The 21,817-nt window shown below is 37.1% G+C and overlaps 1 protein-coding gene across 2 annotated transcripts in view; it reads left to right on the top strand.

Moving 5' to 3' along the window:
• Positions 1-21,817, top strand: part of LOC110021252 — a 36,309-nt gene that overhangs the window by 2,883 nt on the left and 11,609 nt on the right. For both annotated transcript variants that reach the window (XR_002293630.1, XM_020719672.1), the window contains exons 5-7: positions 16-107; positions 202-306; positions 15,622-15,731. Coding sequence is in view for 1 of the 2 variants with exons in the window: in XM_020719672.1 (XP_020575331.1) it covers positions 16-107; positions 202-306; positions 15,622-15,731 (307 nt within the window). In the remaining variant the exon portion in view is untranslated. The remainder of the gene's footprint in view (positions 1-15; positions 108-201; positions 307-15,621; positions 15,732-21,817) is intronic.

Here is a 21,817-nt window from a genome sequence, read left to right as displayed (position 1 = left end):
TACTTGGGCATTTAGGCAGGTCAAATGTTGGCAAATCATCATTGCTAAATGCACTTACCAGACAATGGGGTGTGGTGAGAACATCAGATAAGCCTGGCTTGACTCAGGTACTTCATATTCTTAAGTTTTGATAAAAAATGTATACCACATGTTGGAGATATCGTGCCTAATGTCTATCAACCACCCATGTTTTCATCTCAGACCATCAACTTTTTCAAACTCGCCTCAAAGCTTTGTTTGGTTGATCTTCCTGGTTATGGCTTTGCTTATGCTAAAGAAGAAGTCAAGGAAAATTGGGAGGAGCTTGTGAGTATCCATGCAGAGTTTTGATAATATTTCCTTGGTTGAATTTATTTAGCTCTTTTAGATTTATGCTTTTTGTTTTTTATATAGGTTTATAAGCACCCTGATTCCTTTTACAATTCTACAAGCCTCGTGTTTTGCTTCCTTTCTTATGGTCTCTGAAGGGCCTATTTTCACAAAGATACATGTGGCTTGAATAAAATATGTGCGTATCTAAGTTCTCATTTTGCAGGTTTTTTTGACATGAAAATAAGCATGATATAGATAGTTGTTGACCCGATTTAACAAATATTAGTCACGCTCACAAATTTTTACTCACATTAATTTTGTGGGAAAATACTTACATTTTATTGAACAAAAATAATAAAGTTCTTATATGCAACCTAAATCAACAAAGTACAAGAATTGGGAGCTAATTTGTTAAACAACCCAACTTACAATTTTGGAGGGCTAAGTTGGTAGGTTATAAATTCCACGTGGCTAAGTTATCACGAGGCTGGGCTGATGTAGGTTATTAACTGATTTAAGGTTCAAGTGAAATGTGATAATGCTCAGTTATTTTCATTTTCTTTCCTTTCCTCTCTGATTTGTTTAATTATAAATAGTACATAAATCGAGTCTGAGAGAGGATTAATCATTTTTCATGTGGTTAGCTTTTTTTTTCCTGATTGGATTTTTGCCTTTAGTTCATATTTTATTAAGTTCCCCTATAGATTATAATACTGGAGCTTACCCAAACCACGACTCGAACAAGACTTATTTTATTGCTGAAATTATAAAAGACGAGTTCAAGGATGCTTACTAACCAGCGAGGACTCGAAAATAGCAAACATGAATACATAGAAAATAAAATAGACACACAATCAATGAAACAAAATAGTGATTGCAGAAAATAGGCTTAAGAACAGATCATAAACAGTCCCGGGCAGTGTTGACATGGTGGTGGAAAATCTGCTGGAGGGGCTGAGAAAGTGTTGGCGGTGGTTAGGGGGGCGTCAGAGTGCACGTCAGAGCCTGAGGGGTGCTGGGAGGAGACGACTCGGACTGCAGCTCGCTGGAAAGGGGATGATGGGCGAGATTATAATGGCTGGAATAGCGTTCGGGGAGTTCCGGAGGTGCTGCAGCATTCGGGGAGGCGCCAGAATGAAAGGCAGCAACTATTGGAGGGCTGGGAGGAACCTAGAGGTGCTGTGTAGACTGCTGCAATGAAAGGTAATGCCTTGAAGATCAGCGGAGGTGCTATAGTGAAGGATGGATGTCACCGGGAGGAGGGAACGGAGCGGAGATACATATCACCTTGGCGGGATACAGCCGTAGCACCATTCTATTGATGGATACAACCCTCGAAAGAGGGAAACACCAGTGATACAACCTGAAATCAGAAAACCAATCACACAAAAAACTGGTTAGACCTAAAAAAATATGCAGAAATGGAAGGAAGAAATGGCTAGCTGCAACGGCTAGGAGCGGCGATCAACTAAGGCACAATAGAAGAGGTGAGTGAATCAACACGGTGTGAGATGGGGCGTAGGCGAGCGAAACAAATCGATCGACATTTTAATGCCGAGCGTCGGCCCAGTCTAGCACAGAGAACTGAAACAAAGTCATGCTCGGTCGACCGGTGTGATTTTGGGCGTGAATTGGATGACCCAGCATCAATCCCCCTGGTTGGGGGGGCTTTGACATCATCAGTCGAAGCTTCAGGTTCTTCGTAGTAAGGGGTGAGATCTGCGACATTGAATGTTGCTGAAATTTTGGAGTCTCATGGCATGTCAATTTTGTATGCATCATTATTCAATATTTTTAAAATGCAGAAAGGTTCATCGGCTTTAGTCTTGAGTTTATTGTATGCTCCTACAGGAAAGCGTTCTTTCTTGGGTCGTATCCATACGAGGTTGCCTTCTTGAAATGTCAACTTTTTTCTGGACTTACTTGCTTGGGCTTAATATTTGTGGTTTTGCTTTGAAATTGCTTTTCCAACATTCTTGTGGAGTTGTTGAGTTTGGGAAACACGTTCTGTAGCATCCTCGCTAATCTCTGCGGGTGGTAGGAGTGAGACCAACTTAAGGGGTGTGATCGGGTTGCGGCCATACACAATTTCAAATGACGCATGTCTGTGGTTTGGCTTTTTGATCTATTGTAAGCAAATCCGGCTTGAGCGAGAATGAGAGCCCACTATTTGATATTTTTTCTTACGAAGCAGTGAAGAAGATTCCCAAGGCTCTTATTAACTGTTTTGGCATGACCATCTGTCTGAGGATGTGATGCAAAACTAAATTAAAGCTTTGTGCCTAATTTACTCCAGAGGGTCGCCAGAAGTGGCTTAAAAAATTATCGTCTCGATTTGAAGTAATGATCTTGGGAATGTCGTGAAGTCGAACGATCTCGCAAAAATACAAATCGACGATATGAGATGCATCTAACGTTCGTTGGTAGGCGGTAAAATACGCCATCTTTGAGAATCAATCAACTATGACCATGATAGAGTTCTTATTTCTTTATATGCATGGTAGTCCTATGACAAAGTCTATGCTGATATCGACCTAAGGCGCCTCAGGGACGGTGAAGTTTTGTACATTCTTGTGATTCGCTTGTTTTGGTGATATGACAAATCTTACATTGTCGGACGCCTCGCTCAACATCTCGTGTTATTCGGGGCAAAAAAAAAGTTTTTTCATGAATACAATAGTTTTATCTCTGCCAAAATGGCTAGCTAATCGGCTATTGTGGTTCTCTTGTATGATAGCTTTGTGTAGTGAGCATCGAGGTATGCATAATTTATTGTGGTGGAACAAATAGTAGTCTGTTAGGTAGAATTGTCTGTGAAGTTTCTCTCGACACTCTTCTCCTGGTCGCATTCTGATATGATGATAGCCACTCCGTAGGCTAATTTTGGAGAAGATGGTGGTTCTATATATTTGATCCAAGAGATCGTCGAGGCGTGGTATGAGAAAGCGATATTTTAATGTAATTTTATTGATGACACGACTGTCAATGCACATCCGCTAGGAGCAATCTTTCTTTGGTATGATGAGGATGGGGACAACACATGGACTGTTGCTTTCGTGTATGAATCCTCTCTTAACAAGATCTTGAACCTGATTTTGGAGTTCCTCGTACTCTGTGATGTTAATCGATAAGCGGGTTTACTTGGAAGAATTGACCAGTATATGAGGTCGATGGCATGTTGGATGTCCTGTAGAGGTGGTAATCTATATGGGAGATCGTCGGTCATGATGTCTTGGAAATCGTGGAGTGGTTGGAATTGTTGGGGATCTCATTATCCGTGTCGGTACTTTCTAGGAGGACTAGAGCTAGTGCTAACGGTGCATCGCGGGTAGATTGCAGAAAGGTGGCCCGCGAGAATAATGCATGTTCATTGTCAATCGTGGGTCACACATCTTTTACAGGCAATAACATGATGCGTTTTCCATTCTTCTTGAATGTGTAGCTGTTTTTGAAACTGTCGTACAGAGTTTTACGGTCGTATTGCCATGGTCGTCCTAAAAGAATGTGACATGCATCCATTTAGACGACATCCCACCAAACTTGCTATGTACTTGATTGCCGATAGAGAATTCGACCAAGCATTGTTGATCGCACGAATCTCGTTTACTTTTTTGAGCCATGTAAGAGTAGGATCGTGGATGCTTTTGTGTGGCTAAACCTAGCTTCTTAAGCATTAGGTTGGATATGACATTTTCACAGCTATCGCCATCGATGATTAAACTGTAAATTTTGCCTTTGATGGTGTATGTGGTGTGAAAGATGCTGTGTCGTAGCCATGGCAGATCTCTGTCGGGTTCTGACTGAAGGACCCTTCTTATGACTTTAATAGTTTGCCTTCGTCGCCAGGAAGGGGAAGTGCTTCTTTTGAACCATCCTCAGATTGGGTTTCCTTGACTTTCTCGATTTCTTCGACGACGCCTTCTTCAGTAAATGAGATAACGTTGGTGGTGAGCATTTGGCAGCGATGTCACCGTACCTGTGGTACCTAAATCATTTTTGTGCAGGAATTGTCCCAGAGGAACTTCCTCTTTCGATTTTCATGCTGCTCGGGGTGGTTTTTCGTGCTTTTTGGTAGTGACTTGCCTGCTTCAGTCGTGGTTTTATTGGTATGTGTGATTTGAGGTGATGGTTTGTATGTCGATTGCTGGAGGAAAGAGTTTTTAGATTCAATTTACTTCTGTTGTTGTTCTACTCTTAATGCGATAGTCTAAACATCGTTTAGCGTCCAGTATGGCTAGAGCTGCATAATGTTGCTAATGGTGTGTTTTAAACCCCTGAGATAGCGAGCTATCATGTGCTCCTCTTGTTCAACTAGGTCGCACTTTATCTGTAGATATTCAAATTGTGCGGTGAAGTCCTTGACTGATAGGTCACACTGTTGTAGGTTGTGGAGCGAGAGGAACTTGTCCTAGCAATAGTGGGGCAGAAGATATTTCTTTTACATTGCTTTCTTCATTTTGGCCCACTTAGTGATCTTGTAATCCCTGTCGCGTTGTCGTTGCCGTTGCAAGTTGTCCCACCATTAGTTTGATAGCGACAAGCTTAACTCGTTTGTCCTGGGGAACCTCCTTGTAATTAAAGATGCGCTCGATCGCTTGCAACTACTCGATGAAGTTGTCGGGGTCCATACTTCTATCGAATTCTGACATGTCCGTTTTAATGCCAAACTGGCAATGGATGCCAAACGTGGGCTCCTCTCGAGGTCTCCTGTGATAGTGAATGCCAAAGCGACATGGACAATACTTGTAATCGCCGACTTTGTCGCAGTGAAGCGAATTTAGGACATCGTCACGGTCTCATCTTTGACTCTTGATGTCACGGTTGAGAGTAACGTCACCTTGAGTTCCGTCGTCCATCTCGACCAATCTTTGTTGTAAGCGACAAGTCTTGTATTTCTTTCTGGGTCGGGTCTAACGTATATCAACATGGAGGCATGATCAGAAGTGTTTCGAGAAAGAGAAGAGAGAAGGGAGGAGGAAGATACTAGAAGAGAAGGACAGAAGGGGTGAGGAATAGGAGGGAAGGAAGAGAAAAGAAATTTTTTTTTGGTGGACTGGGTAGGGGCGGATGCTAGTGATCCTAAGGTAGGACTAGGGTTTGGTTAGCTTTGATATCAAATGATACCGGAGTTAACCCAAACCAGAACTCAAACACGACTAAATTTGTTATGGAAATTATAAAAGATGAGTATAAGGACGCTTCCTAAAAAGTGAGGACTCAAAAATAATAAAAATAAATACATATACAATAAAATAAACACAAACAACAAAAAAAGGGCTTAAGAACAATTTAGAAACAGTCTTGACAGTGTGAACGTGGTGGTGGAAATTCCGCCAAAGGGTCTGAGAAAGTGTCGACGGTGGCTTGGGGGCATTAGCATGCACGTCAGAGCCCGAGGGGTGCTGGGAGGAGATGGCTGGGACTACAACTCATTGGAAAGAGGCTGTTGGGCGGGATTATGATGGCTGGAATGGCGTTTGGGGAATTTTGATGGGGCTGCAGCGGTCGGGGAGGCACCAGAATGAAAGGCAGAAACTAGTGGAGGGTTGGAAGAAACTTGGAGGTGTCGCGTCGACTGTGACAACAAAAGGTAACGCCTAGAAGAGTAGCGGAAGTGATGTAGTGGAGGATGGATGATGCCGGGAGGAGGGAACAAAGCGGAGATACACCCTACCTGATGGGATATGGCTGTAGTACCATGACGCTGAAGGATACAACCTTGGAAAGAGGGAAACACCAGGGATACAACTTGAAATCAGAAAACCAATCACACAAAAAGTTGGTTAGACCTAGGAATAAAACATGCATAAATAGGAGGGGAAGAGGGACCAACAAAGGCAAGATCCTAGGATGGAAAGAGATGAAAGAAATGAAACGAAGAAACGGCTAGCTGCAACGACTAGGAGCTGTGGGGAACTAGGGCACGGGAGAAGAGGCGAGTGAATCGACACGGTGAGGGATGGAACGTAGGCGAGCAAAACAAATGGACCGATGTTTTAATGCCGAGCGCTGGTCCGATCTAGCATAGAGAACAGGACCGGAACAAAGTCACGCCTGGTTGATGGGCGTGATTTGGGGCGTGAACTGGACGACCCCTTGTCAGATTATTGTTATTTCATTGTGAATTAGAATATTTCTTTGCATGTGAATTAATTATGCAGTTTGAATTGTTTAATACAAGAAAACAAATACGATGCAAATAGGGGTGTAAACGAGCCGTACTCGAGCGAGTCTGGGCTCAGCTTGTGTTCAACTTGTTAAAAAATACCACTATTCGTGTTCGCCTCATTTATATTTTGAACATAAAAAATTTGTTCTTGTTTGGCTCTTTTGCTTAACGAGCCAAATACAAGCCGTTCGTGAACAAAAAACCATTTTGATGACCCTAGTCATGCATGCAAAGCTTGGGTGAGTCCAAACACGGTTTGCTATAAAATATTATTATTCATGTTCGGCTTATTTATCGAGCTCAAAAAATTTATTTGTGTTTGACTCGCTTGCTTATCGAGTCGAAACAAGCTAATCATGAAAATGAGCTATTTCAACAACCCTAATCACACAACCGTAGGATGTTAAGGGTAGACCAAAATTTAAATCTTGTTATTTATATCAAAATATTCATTTAAATAGAATTTAATTTATTTTTATTCTATTTTTAATTAGTAATTTTAATTGATTATAAATCTTTATAGCATTGTAGTCAATTAATATTTATTTATTTATTTATTTATTTATAAAATTATTTCGAGCCAAAACGAGCCGAACACAAACGAACAAAACTTTGTTTGTGTTTGGATCGTTTATATATCGAGTGCAAAAAAAATTGTCCTTCTTCGGCTCGTCTGCTTAGCAAACGAATTGAACACGAGCTACTTAACGAGCTGAACACGAGCTATTTGTGAACAATGAGCCGTTTTGACAGCCGTATATGCAAATATCAAATTTTACGGTAATAGAAAGCACAGATTATGCCCTCAAAGATGAGCAGCATGAAAGATAAATTTTAATTGATTTTAGCAGTATATGATTTTTATTGACTTTTTGTAGTTTAGTATTTTTTTAATTTCATTATTATGGCCGTATGATATATCTATAATGAGAGTTGGCTTTTACTGTTTATCTAAAGTTTAATTTATTTTTCTTGGATTCTTTGTTTCTACTGTATGTGTGGGTTGGTTGGCTTCTTTGGTGATGGAAGTGTATATTGGTTTTTTAGTTGTAGTTTCCCTTTTCTTGGATCCTGTATTTGTGCTATATTTGGGAATGGGTTTCTTGGGCGGTGCAAGGGTATATTTTGTTATTGTAAGTTTGCTATTTTAGCACGCCTATTTTTGTAATCCTGCTTCGCGAACTTACTTTTTGAGTTCTTTGTCTATTTAGTGGCCCTCCCAATCTTTTAGTGCGCGGGATTTCTTTTTTTATTTTCTTTTTTTAGGCTTATGGGGCTTTTGTGCTAGGAAAATCCAGTGGAGTTTGTAATTACAAATAGGGCTTGAGTGACGAACAATACAAATAGGAGGATTTTAAATTGGATATGCCATTTATATTTGACCATTGATTCCTTTTATTTTCAGGAGTTGCTCCTTAGTTAAATGGGAGATTTTTAAGATTTATGGGAAAAGGTTTTATCCTTGCATAAGTAAGTGTCTTTATTTGATGACTTGTACCTTTCTTTAAAACCTTATTTTTGGTTTGAATGTGTTATTTATCTTTGATAAAATTTGGATTTTTAGGAGTGCGTGTCTTTTAACTCGATGCAGGACTAGCAAAAAACTTATTAAATTGTTACATTTTTTTAATTTCTTTCTATTTTAGTTATTGTTACTAGTAACCAATAATTTTTATATGTAAGAGGGTTGTGAGCGAAAAAGTTTTTTGTGCGTGTTACATACATTTCATAGTTGTTTTCCATTACAAATAATTTACTTTAGGATGAACTACATTAGACTTGGTATCATAACTTCTTTTTACCCCATCATGTCTTCTAGATCTTGGATATGATATTGGTCAATTAGCATAACAATAAATTCCGCAATTTAAACTAGATCTGATTTAACTGCTGTTATCGTAGTGATTTGCCATATTATATAGTTAGTAATTTGTAATTATTTTATCTTTTTTAGTATAAAAAATTCTCTTAACTAAGGATATTCTCGCTACTATTTCTTTCTTTTTCTGCCTTTTACATTTGCATATTTATAAGAATTATTACTGTAATGAAATCACTTGAAAACTAAAATGAGTGGAGTAGAAATTAGGAAATTGTATGACTGAAAATTTTCCCTTGTTTTGTTTAGAAAATAAGATTTGAAGCTATACATAAGTAGGTAGAGATCTGATTGTCAAGGAAAGAAGCAAATACGAAATTGTCTTTTCTTTTTTTTTTTTTTTGAAATCACGGCACAACATGAATGGAACATTGCTGTATATGAATTGCTAGCTGTCTACAGATTTTTGGATTGATGTAGATGGAAAGCTGCTGTCAATGGATTGCTGGATTGTTATAGATGAAGAGCTATTGTCCACAGATTGTTGGATTGATATAAATGGAATGCTCTTGCTGATGAATGTTTATGTAGATGAAAAGTGTTTTCTATGGATTGCTAGGTTGTTGCTATAAATGTGCTTGCCACAAATTCAATATTATTTCAACACTCCTTAAGTTGAATTGTATATTTTTATCTTGCCTAATTCTAGTATGTTGATTAGTTAATCAAAACTCATTATGGGTAAAGCTTTGGTGAGGATATCTTTGAGAGTCTATTGACATAATTTAACTGGATTATTTCTTTTTTTTTGTTTGAGATGAAATGCTAGTCTATCCAATGTTCAAATTTTTTAATGGCAACCTCACACTATACTTTTGGAGTTTTTGTTTTTTTTTCAATTTGATATTTTAGTTTTTCTTACAGCCTTTTTAACCATATTCTTTTGCAAATTCCAAGTGCCACTACTCTATTTTCAACTTCAACATTACTTCTTGAGTATACAGGTTATTTGCTTCTTTTCAATGTAACTAGGTTTTCTCATAAATAATTACGATAAGTTAACGTGGATATTTGGTCTGAGACATCTCTAGCTCCATCAACAGATGTGAAAAAGGTCAATTCTTTTGCTGGATGACTTCTTATGTAATATGCCCTTTCCAGCTGTTATTTTCAAGTATCTTAAAATATAGTTAACAATTTCCATGTGGTTTGTTTGTTCATTTTTTGTCTTACAACACTAATTGAAAGCCCAATATCAACCCAATATCAGGATAGTTGAGAGTGATGAGTTTGCCTGTATGCCATTGATAACCACCTTTTTCAACAATATGTTGTTAACGGTGATCCCAATTTTTTATTGGGTTTATTAGAGTTTTTTGCAAGCATTTCTGTACGAAGTAGATCAAAATTATACTTTCATTGGGAAGTACAAATGACATATCAAGAAAGTATTTTAGATATTTCAAGTCTTTTGCCTCAAATCCAATTCTCTTACCAAAAACCCTTGTAATGATCTGTCAGTATAAATATCGTTTAAATATATGATCAAAATTGCATTTTTTTCTCTTTAGGTGAGTGCTCCATAGAAAGTGTATGATCGGTCTAACACTGAGCGTACTAACATGTTCTTACATAATTGGAGAATCGACCAAAATATACACCTGGAGATTGTTTGAAGCCAATATAGAGCTTTTTCAATTTTACTTGTTTTATTGATGTTTCTTTAGTTTTTATTTTTAGGCGGGATATCCATATATACATCTTCCTTAAAGTCCCCATTATGAAAATTATCCTTAATATCAAATTGATATAGAGGCCAATCCAAATTTGCTATAAGAAAGAGAACAACTTAAATTGTGTTTATTTTGGTAATTGAATTGATAATTTCTTTGTAGTCAATATAATATAATTTTGTGCATCCTTTTGCAAGAAGAGGATTTTATATTTATCCACTTATCATTTTTTTATTTGACTATAAAGATTCATTTACACGCAACCTGTTGTTTTCTTTGTGGAAGTTCATAAACTTCTATATGCTATAATTTTCTGAAGTTTAAATTTCTTCCATTAGAACTCTTCACTTCGTGTCAAGATTCATTTGCATACAACCGTTTGTTTTCTTTTTGTATTATTTTCTAATGCCCACATTTCTTTCTTTAGAATTTTCACTTTAGGAGTTTCACGAATATTTTTCGGAATATATATTTTATTAAGGGAAAGAACAAAGGCTTGAAATTTAGGTGAAAGCCTTTTATAAGTCATGAAATCCTAGATTAAGTTTTTGGTGTTTGGTCTTTTTTAATAACCAAAAAAATAAAATAAAAATCTAACCAGCTGCCTCTATTTAGAGAACTGGCGCTAGTTCCACTGTGAGGAGACTGAAGAGAAGATGGTTTCAAACATAACAACTCAAGCAAGCCAAACGCGGGGTAAGACAAATGAGACTTGATATTGAGCAAACGAAGATAATGGGAGACAAAGTCAAAAAGTGTCATGCGCAGGAAGATCAACAACCTCTAGATCAGAGGATGAAATCGCCTGCAGGAGTGGTAGTGAGTGTTGCCTACGGGAGAAGGAGACGACGTCTCTTGCATAATCGAAGATGTGTGCATAGGAATTGACTTTATGTGTTGGGAGAGAGAGCAGTGATGGGCTTTGATATCAGGAGGAGGGAAGAAAACAAAAATGATATTTAAGGTTAGGGTTTAATTTTAATTTCATTAATAATTAAATTTAGTTTAATATTTATTAAGTACTGATAATAAATATCAGAGATTTAGAGTGAAAGAGTATACGAATCCAAAGTTTAAAAAAGGATTGCTTACTTCACCAGAAACAGACTTGAGCTAAGTTTCTATTAATGTTTCGTTAATTTGTATAACTAGTAAGACCTTTAGAAAGTTTAAAAATTTGAAGAAATACATAAAGTTGTTTGGGATCATATTTTTTTTTGTTTTTTATTCATTTTGTTTTTGTTTTTTATTCATTTTGTTTTTGTTTTAACATAAAATTAAAAACAAGTGTGGTAACACATTATTTTTTTTTTTGGTTAAAAAAATACAAAAGAAAGAAAAAATATAACTATCCCCTCTATCTTCTCCTCCTCTTTCTCCATCTATTCTATAATAAAGAATGAAACTATTAATTTCTGTTAAATGGAAGAAGCTTTGCCGAGGAAAGCAATGGCAGTGGGGGAGAGGGAGCTAATGGTGTAGAAGAAGTTGAGAAAGCTGACTAAGTGCGGTGGTGGTGGAAAATGAGTTCGGAGAGGACAATGGCAGTGGTGTCAATGTTGGTGTTGGCAGAGCCAGAGGCGAAGCGGAGGATGGCGAAAGCTGCGATGTTGGGGGAGATGGCGTCGGAGGGCTTTGGCATTGGTATCGTCGAAAAAGAAGGCATCGACGCCGCTGACTCATAAACTAAGGCTCTACCTCTCAGATTATAGGAATTGAGAGAGATTGACTACTTCTCGAATTGTATGTGCTTATCTTTTTATTTGTGTTGAATGTTTGATATTCTCACAACAACAACAACAAACAAGCCTTTATCTCATTAAGTGGGGTCGGCTGCATGAATCCTATTTCTCCATTGTGCCCTATTGAGTGTAATATTTTCATTTAATTTTAATAAATCAAGATCACTTTTTATACAACATGCCCTAGTCTTTTTACCTTTTTTTAAGATAAGTTGAATCAAGCACTTCAACTCTCCTAACCAGATCATCAGATGGTCGACGTTTAGTGCGACCAAACCATCTAAGACGACTCTCTTTAATCTTGTTTGCCATTGGAGCTACATTAACCTTTTCACGCATACATTCATTTCACATTTTGTCTCTAAGAGTCAAGCTATTAATCCACCTAAGCATTCTCATCTTAGTAACATTTAACTTAGTTTTATGCTTCTATTTTATAGGCCAATATTCTGCACCATAAAGCATTGTAGGTCTCACCACTATCTTATAAAATTTTCCTTTAATTCTATGCGGTACTTTTTTATCACATAATATATGCCAGATGCATTTCTCCACTTCAACCATCTAACTTTAATTCTACTAATAACAATCCCATCTATAGCAACATGACTATGAACGATGAACCTGAGATATCCACTTCTTTTAATGATTTGATCCCTCATTGTTACAACTCAGCCATTATATCTACTACTTCTAAAATTACATTCCATGTATTTAGTTTTAGATCTACTCAAACTAAGACCTTTATACTCTAATGTAGACCTCCATAATTCAAGTTTATACTGAACTCTTACTTATCCACAAGAAGATATCATCAGTGAAAAGCATAGACCAAGGTACATCCTTCTGTAAATGTCCAATAAGTTCATCCATAATTAAAGCAAAAAAATACGGGCTTAAATCCGATCCCTGATGTAATCCAATTGAAATAGAAAATTGACATGGTCAATCCTCCTACTGTTCGAATATGTTACTATTTTTCGATAAAACTTTTATGCCTGCTGTCAACCACGTAACAACCCTCTACTTTTTGCGTCTGGGTTTGGGACCGCAATGACAACGTTCTTGCAATAAAATCTTTTTTGTTCTAAATTGACAGTCATCCGGGGCTTGTGGAAATCTATGTAGGTTTCTAGCAAATTGGTATCAGGCGCTCTATTTATAGGAAATCAATGATTAAATTGTTGCATATAGAAATTTGATGGCCTTCGACATCGAACCTTACAACACAATTGCAATTAGAGTTAACAGAGAAGCAACAACGGAATCGCGATGTACCATAGCCTTCAACACCGACCGCAATACATTCATAATTAGAGCTAACCTGGAAGAAACAATAGAGGATCGTGGCATACAACTCACGTGTGGCGCTCCTTCGTGACCGAACCTCGCGATATAGTAGCAAATCGCTCTAGCTGGGGATGATCGACATGATCGCGGTCATGTGGGAGGAGAAAGGATTACGACATGTAGTGACCCAAACGATCGTAATACAATTGCTATTGAGCTAACTGGGAAGTGACGATGGGATTGCGAGCAAGGATTCTTTGATACAGTCACGATCAAGCTATTTAAGATCGCAGGTAAGTCAAATAGCAATGTCGGGCCGCGTGCGAGGAAGCAAAATTAGGATTGTAAGAAGGGATCATAGTGTACAAGAGCGAACAATCACTTGATTTGACCTATCTGGAAGCAAATGACGGGATCAGGGCATTATAATCATCTACTACCATGATACAATTGTGATATCTGCAATCGTGATTCAAACGTCTGGGAGGCCAACAACGAGATTTCATATTACATTATTTCCATCTTTTGTGATTGAAAATTTTCTGGGAAATAATGGTGGCCAAGAGAGTGGAAGATTTGGAGGATAAAATACAAAAAGAGATAAGACACATCAGTTTTGAAATAGATGAGCATTTCTCGTCTATGAAGGGGCGGTAGCAGAGATTCACAACCTTGGAAGAAATGATGACGTAAATCATTGAGCCACTAAGCCGCCTGTGCCCATCGTAAGATTGAGTGACGATGTCGTGAATGGACACACAACAACAACTAGAAGGATTCACACGACATTAGGTAGCCTCACAGATCAGAGATGCAATATCCAATGAAGGAATCAAGAATAGATTTGAGAAGCACATCTGAAGGAAATTGCACGACATTCCAAGGTTTGAGACGAGCGACAATAGGTAGATCATAATGGTGTGCGATTTGGGGCCAGAGAAGATCGCTTCGAAGGATTTTGACATGGGACTAGGAACCACGGTCCCCGACAGAGGATTGTATCCAATTGCTCCATTGCCTTTTGTATCAGAGGCCTTCTGGGCGGAAGGTGATTTAAAAGTAGTGATGGGAACGAGACAAGTGGAGAAGAACCGGGGGAGGGGGGTTGTAAGTGATTGATTGGGACACTGCAAAATGATAAGGTGGGAAACAAGATGGTGGTGTTTTGTGGTGATCCCAATTTGTGCAAGATGCTAGTGACGCTGAAGGCTATGATGAGGGTAGCTTAGGATGTAGGGCTGAGATTTATGATCGTGTCGCATATAATGAAAGAAACTCGATACAAAATTGAAATAGATTCTTGGGATCAATCAGCTATTGAATTTGGTGTGGATGTATTCTATTGGATTGACTTGAAGCCATTAGATTCATATGTGATTGGAGGACGTGCATAAGACGGTATTTCGAGATGGTGAGGGTTACTATGAGTTTCTGATTAAATGAAAATGATTGCTAGATGATGATGCTATTGGCCTTGATCCCACAACAATTTTTTCCACCTTGAGGACATCGTGTTTTTTTGTAGGGAAGTATTGTTTGCCAATGCCTAGCCTGAAGACAAGTTAGTTTTTTTATTTATTATTGTTTAGTATAAATAGATCCTCATAAGCTTAGGTTTAGGGTTATGCATGAGATTGGGCCTTGAGTCATAGGGTTAGGATTTGAAAGAGATTTTCTATCTTTCAAATTGTAGGAATTGAGAGAGATCGCCTACCTCTTGAATTATAGGTGTTTCTTTTTGTATTTATATTGAGTGTTTGTTGTTCTTGCAATAAAATATTATTTGTTCCAAATTTTGTGTGGAAATATGTGCCGGTTCCTAACACATTCACCTTTTATCATGCAATTTGCATTCCCAGTTCACGACCACTTATTCCAATATTTCTGTTAAGGCATACTCATTTATCTTTTCTAAGCCCTGAGTACTCCCTTAGTGTGTGCTTGTGTTTTTGTTAGTAGCAGTGGTAAGCATCTCGAGTTATTTGGTCTTCTGAAAAGGGTATGCAGTAAAAGGAATACAATGTATTTGAAATATTTTGAAATTCTTTGTGTTGGTGCAAAGTAAATGTAGAAATTTACATTTTTGTGTTTGATCTGAAGAGAAATGAAATCAATGTAAAACATGATCATGATAGTGGAGGTAACCATTGGTGTCTGCGATGCCTGTTGCGGGTGGCAATGTCAGCAACAAATTGAAAATAGGCTGTAATTTGCAGTGTATTTAAAAATTGCCCAAATATAATGAATTTGGACTACACCAATTTTGAACTGCAGGGTGAATTCCAAATTCTTGAAAATTTAATACTGCATTTTATTTCCATCCAACAAAAAGTCAAAGTTTTGCAAACCCATGCGTGTGGTTTACTTTACCACGAATGAAGGGAAGCAAACAACCCCTTAATTTCTTCACCAATTTCTACTTAGCAACTGTTTATTTGTTTATTGTATTGTCATTCAAATCCCTGCACACAAATATGCTTGTTTTTATTCGAGGGGACTTTTTTTTTTCAGTTCATGAGTGGTCAGTCTTTTATTAACTCATCAATAATTTTACAGGTGAAGGAGTTTGTATCCTCTCGGGTTGGATTGCAGAGGGTTTGTCTTCTAGTTGATACAAAATGGGGCATGAAAGCGAGGGACTTTGAACTCATAGATTTGATGGAACGGTAACTAATCACTTCACTCTTCTCTTTTCATTTTGTAACCTTATGTTGTATTTTTGTATCTCGCTCAATAACTGAACAGCGGTTAAAAATGCCTTGCTTCTAAATTATGCTCCGAAGTTCCTTAAATTTGAAATTGGATGCATCACATTAATGTTATTTTTAAGCAATTAAAGGTTTTATGGGCAAATTTTTTCACTGATTTGCTTTTCATATTACAGCCACATTTCTATTTAGTTATAATTTTTTTCCTGTTTTAAAAATTTATATGATGAGAAGTGCAGCTTTTTGTGAACCGATTTGCTGAGAGTTTAGTTGCTGTAAAAAGGTTGCTATTTATCTCCTTATTTTTTAAAAATGAAAATACTCACAACTTAAAAAAAAGGAAGATTTACGTACATACCACTCAATTTCTATATATTTACATATATATTTACACATATAACGCGTAAACATCAATTTTTATGTATATGCCACCTTTTCTGTGCATGAAAATATGTATTTCACTTTTTAAAGGTCAAAATAATGCTATTTTTTATTTGATATGAAGGATTTGGATGGTATAAATGTACAAAATAAAGTTGGTGCTAGATATGTAATTACATAGGAATTAGGTGGTATGTATGTTAATGCCCCAGGGAAAAAAAAAGCTTTTTGCACAACAATTCTATAACTAGTTTTGCAAATAATTGATCAACCCTAAGCATCTTGAGCTTTGCAAACTGTGAAAGTCGTTGGAATTAAAGTTTAGTGTGATTTATCAAGATATAAGATGTGCATCGCTCCCTGTGAGCCAGAATGATGCCTTCTTCATTCGAAGCTTAATGGATCTAATGTTAACTTATTCTTCATGTGCATTCAAAATTATGCATATGAAGCATTGAATTTTTTTTATCTATTACTATTTGCCAAATCACTGAGGGAATAATCTCTTCTTGACACCCTAAAATTTCATTTTATTTCTTGCACTTTATGTAAGTGGGCCCCACCAGCAAGGATAAATTATTGGGGCATTTACATACATAACACTCAATTCTTATGTATTTACATATTTAACATCGAAGCTTTTCTTTTTTTACTTTTGTACCTGATATCAAAGTTAACCCAAACAATAATAAGAAAAAAGCAAATATTATTACTGAAGTCAGTTTAAAAGGGCGTTTTTGGGGCGGGGGCGTAACGCCTTTCGACCCAAGCTCACGAGCGAGGCTCTAATCTTGCGGGGCTTACGCCTGAATTGTCGTGGGTCACCCCCCCGCGTACCGGTTAAAGATAAAATTTGATGGTGCTCTCTTGTCCAACAACCTTGTGGGTATTAGGCTTGTGGTGCGGGATGAGGTTGGTAAGGTTATTTCTATCGGTGGACAACAACTCATCCACCGGGACAACTCACAGGTAGAGCTATTTCTTATCCTGTTCATGTGTCATCACATACAAGCATGAAAGAAAAGGGGGTAATTATCGAAGGTGATAACTAAAATGTGATAGATGCACCGCAAGAAAAGTAAAGGGCTAAGGTATGGCAACAACAAGTGGATCATGAGTATGACTTGGAATTTTTTTCAAACTTTAAGCAAGTTTTTTACTTTGTTTCTAATAGAGAGTGTAACAAAGCGGCCCATTTTTTGTGCACGGCTCGTTTTGGATAGATATCTTTTTTGGGATGCTCACACTTGTGACTTTGTTTTTTTGAGCGTGGTTGAGGAAGATGCCAACCATGTTGTTTCTTTTAGTTGGCTTTTATAGCTACACTGGGATGCTCACACACCTTTCAAGGGAAGTTCCGGAGCACAATACACTCCTCAAGAGGCATACGCCTTGCCTCATAATCGAATAAAAAGGGTAAAAAATACCTAATTCTACTTATCCGATTCGAGCTTCTCCCGTATGCAGTCATCTCTCGTAGGCCCTCTGCTTCATCCATTGCACGTAAAGTGCCAGAAGATATTGCCGCCGACTGTTTTTCTTGTCGCACCTTCGCACACAGTAGGCTTGTCTACTTTGTTTTGCACGTAGGCTTGTCTCCGTCGTCTTCATCCCGCACACAGGCGATCCCCTATCAGCTTCCTCTCTAGAGCGTTCGTCGCTTCGTCTCTTCCGCACGCGGCGTCTCGCATCATCTTCTCTCCCACACTCACATCGTCTCCTCTCCCACACCCGCATTGGTTTTCCCGTAGCAGGGCAGCGAGGTAAATAAATTTGATTTTTTTTTGTGATTTTTTAAGCTTTTATGAATCTTTAATTGATCATTTTATTATAGCTACTACGAGGTTACTGTAGCTATAGTAATTTCACTGTAGCTGCTATGATAACTGCAATTTTTTTGTCTTTCATGTTAAAGTTTTTTTTTTTCATGTTTATAGTAAGCTACAATTTTTTTTCATGTTTACAGTAAACCACAACTTTTTTTTTTTTCATGTTTGCAATTTGCTAGTGGTGGATTTGATCTGCTTTTTTTTAAGTGTGTTAGGTTAATTATTAACTTGTAATGGAAGAGGAAGACTGTGTGACCAGTAGTAGTCGCACTAGCAAGAAAGAATTTGCATGACAATATAGAAGTGTACCGAATGAAAAATATTTCAGATGTAAGTTTTGCAATCAAGTGTGTAGTGGAACAATAAATAGGATGAAACAATATCTTGATGACACACACAAGGGCATTAAACCATGCACTAAAGCCCCTACTGAAGTTCAAGAGAAATGCAGGAAAGCATTAGAAGAAGATGCAAAAGTTAGAGCACAACCTGACATTGTATTAAATGACATTAGAAGCAGTGCAACAAATATTGGTGAATGTCAAAATACTACCAAGTCATTGTTAGTTGACTCCTCCCAAAGTCCACCTAGAGTTAGAAGTCCAATGAATTCTTTCACCATAACACAAGCAATGAATTCTATTCTAATTTTGAAGTGGGAAAAAGATTAAAGAAAAGAAGCATGTAGGGCAATGAGTAGATTTTGCTACTCAGTTGAATTGGCGTTTAATATTGCCAATGACCCATATCACATGCCCATGTTTGAAGCATTTGCTAATTTTGGACTTGGTTTTACTCCATCTGCCATGCATGAATTGAGAACTTATACTCAAAGATGAGATTGCTACAATCAATAAGATATTAGAGGAGCGTAAGAAGAAATGAAGTAAATATGGGTGCTCGATTATGTCAGAAATTTGGACAGATGGAAAAAGTAAAACTTTGATTAATTTTTTTGTGAAAAGTTCAGTTGAGACTTTTTTTTCTTAAATCTGTGGATGCTTCTAATACTATAAAATTGATGAATTACTGTTCGCTTATTTGGATGATGTGATTGAGGAAGTGAGAAAAAAATATTGTGCAAATTGTAACAAATAATTGATCAAACTATGTCAATGCGGGTAAAAAGATAATGGAGAAAAGACAACATATTTATTGGACACCATGTGCAGCACATTATATTGACATAATGTTAGAAGACATTAGAAACTTGAAGATTCATGAGAGCACACTTGCGAAAGCAAAACAAGTTGTTAAATTTATTTATGGGCACACATGGATTCTTGGTTTGATGAGATCTTTTACGAAGGAGAGAACTTATTTGTCTGCCTTCACATGGTTTGCTACGTCATATTTGACCCTTCAAAGTATTTACAAGCAGAAGCAACCACTTTAGGCAATGTTCTTCTCAGAAGCTTGGTGTTCTAGTCAATGGGCAATGAAGTCAGAAGGTATAAAAGCTCGAGCCGTTATTTTGTTTGATCTATATTTTTTGGGTTATCTTGCTTATTGTATCAAAAATGTTGTATCGTTTGTAAATGTTCTGAGATAGGTTGACTCAGAAGAAAGACCAAATATGGGTTATATTTATAAGTTAATGAATTCAACAAAAAAAAAATACTTTTAATTGTGGGCATAATGAAAAGAAATATGAATCTATTTGGAGGAAAGTTGATGCAAGATGAGAAGTCCAACTTCATAAACCACTACATGCAGCTGGTTATTATTTAGACCCTCAATTTCATTTTGAGGATAATTTCTCTAATGATACAAAGTAAAAGAAGGGTTAAATGCTTGTATGAAAAAAATGTTGGATTATGAATATCGTCTTAGAGCTGATATTCAACTAAACTTGTATGATAATTTACGAGGAGTCTTTGGGAGTAGAGTTGCTATGGACTCAAGCAAGTTGAGATCTCCCGCTAATTGGTGGATGAGATTTAATGGGAAAACACCTGAGTTAGTGAATTTTGCTATTTGAGTTCTTAGCCTCACATGCAGTTCATCAGGTTGTGAAATTGGAGCACTTTTGAATCGGTAATATTTTTTTTATTTCTTAAAAGTTAAAACTATTATTATTTACTTTTATAATCACCTCTCAAAAATAATTATTTTTATCTTAGATTCATACTAAGAAGAGGAATAGGTTGGAGAAAAAGTGGTTGAATGCTTTGTATATGTAAGATATAATACTAGATTGAGGGCGAGAAGTATAAGAAGCAAACAAGTCTTCGATCCAATATTGATAAATGAAATAGACTCTGAAGATGGTGTATTGTTGGAAAGAAGAACCTATGCTTCCACAAGAACTTTCGGATGAATGAAGACAAACTTCTATTTGATGTTGATGTAATTAGAAATTTGCCAACGACAAATGCAAATGAAGAATCACAAAATATTACACAAGGAAGAAAGGCCATTTTTATAGTATATTCACATAGGACAAAGATGATGAATGAAAGAATAAGTAAGCTTCATATTTACATTTAATTGTGCTTTATATAAATTTGCATTCTTATTTTCTTGTAGAAAAAAGATTTTAAATATTTAAGAATATCATGTTTGTATTTGTAATTTAGGCAACAATGATAATGAGAAACAAATTATGAATGCACCTGAGATTGAACATGATGATGATGATTGTCGAGAATATGAAGGACCTAATTGTGATTTGGACCAACTATTGGTGAAGAAGAAAAAGATTTTGATTATGAATTTAAAGAATGAATAAACTTCATGGATTGAGATTAAATGATCATAAATTTATTTTTTTGGCTTAAACATGTTTGTTTTCTTTTATATTTTTCTACTATTTGTGGTGGACTTTTTCTAATATCTTGAAGATTCTAGTCTTGGAAGATTTGTTTTGTTTATGTTTAATTTATCTATTATGTACAAATAGTTTTTTTTTAAATATTTTTATTCCTTATTTTTTATTCATACTGTGGGGTTTATGCTCGACGCCTTGGGGTTTACGTCTCGTACCATAACAGATAAAACACCCCACCCAATGCGCACACCTTTTAAAACATTATTACTGTCAGTAAATAGTAGATTATAATCAAACACGGTTAAATGAGAAATAATAATAGATATGACATGCAACTCAAGTCGGGGTCCTTTCCCGGGATGGTGGTGGTCAGCTAGGTTGATTGGAAAGGGTGGTAGGTGGTTGAGATGGTTGAAAGGTGGCGGTTGCAGCAGATAGGGGCTTCTAGAGGGCTGTTTTGGGGTAAACACTGAGTGTAGGGTGGCAAGGAGAGCTCGAATAACATTAGGTTAGTTGTTCTCTGTGACGACAATGAGGGAAAGGGGATTGTGGCAAGGGCCAGTAAGGTGGGGGTCTGGAACAACGATGACAATGAGTGTGGAGGGCCGAAACGACGTCATTGAAAGGGGAAGACTGGAATGACGATTGCAACGATGAAGGACAACTGGAATGATGATTGGGGATGTAGTGGACTACCGGACAACAAAAGTGCTGGGTGGCAACAACGAGAAAACTGCAAGGAAACATTAAACGTAGTTTGTTCTAGGCGACAGCTTCAGCAGGGAAGGGGTGGTCGGGAGCGACGTGGGGATGATGCGGAAGGGAATAGGTAAGATAATTATCACATATGGAGCGAGATATAGCCGGAGCATCGCTCGAAAACTTGGATATAGCCCTCGAAGGGAAAAATGAGATGACGACTATCTCGATACAAAACACAAAAAAAGACATAACAAAAAGCACCAAGAACACACACACCTACACCCATATATATATATATATATATTTATACACACACACACACACACACACACACACACACACACAGAGCTCACACACACACA

Source organism: Phalaenopsis equestris, unplaced genomic scaffold, assembly GCF_001263595.1.
Source record: "Phalaenopsis equestris unplaced genomic scaffold, ASM126359v1 Scaffold000125, whole genome shotgun sequence".
NCBI lineage: Eukaryota > Viridiplantae > Streptophyta > Magnoliopsida > Asparagales > Orchidaceae > Phalaenopsis > Phalaenopsis equestris.
The sequence above is the reverse complement of the archived record's forward strand: the minus strand, read 5'-3'. Positions and strand labels throughout refer to the sequence as shown.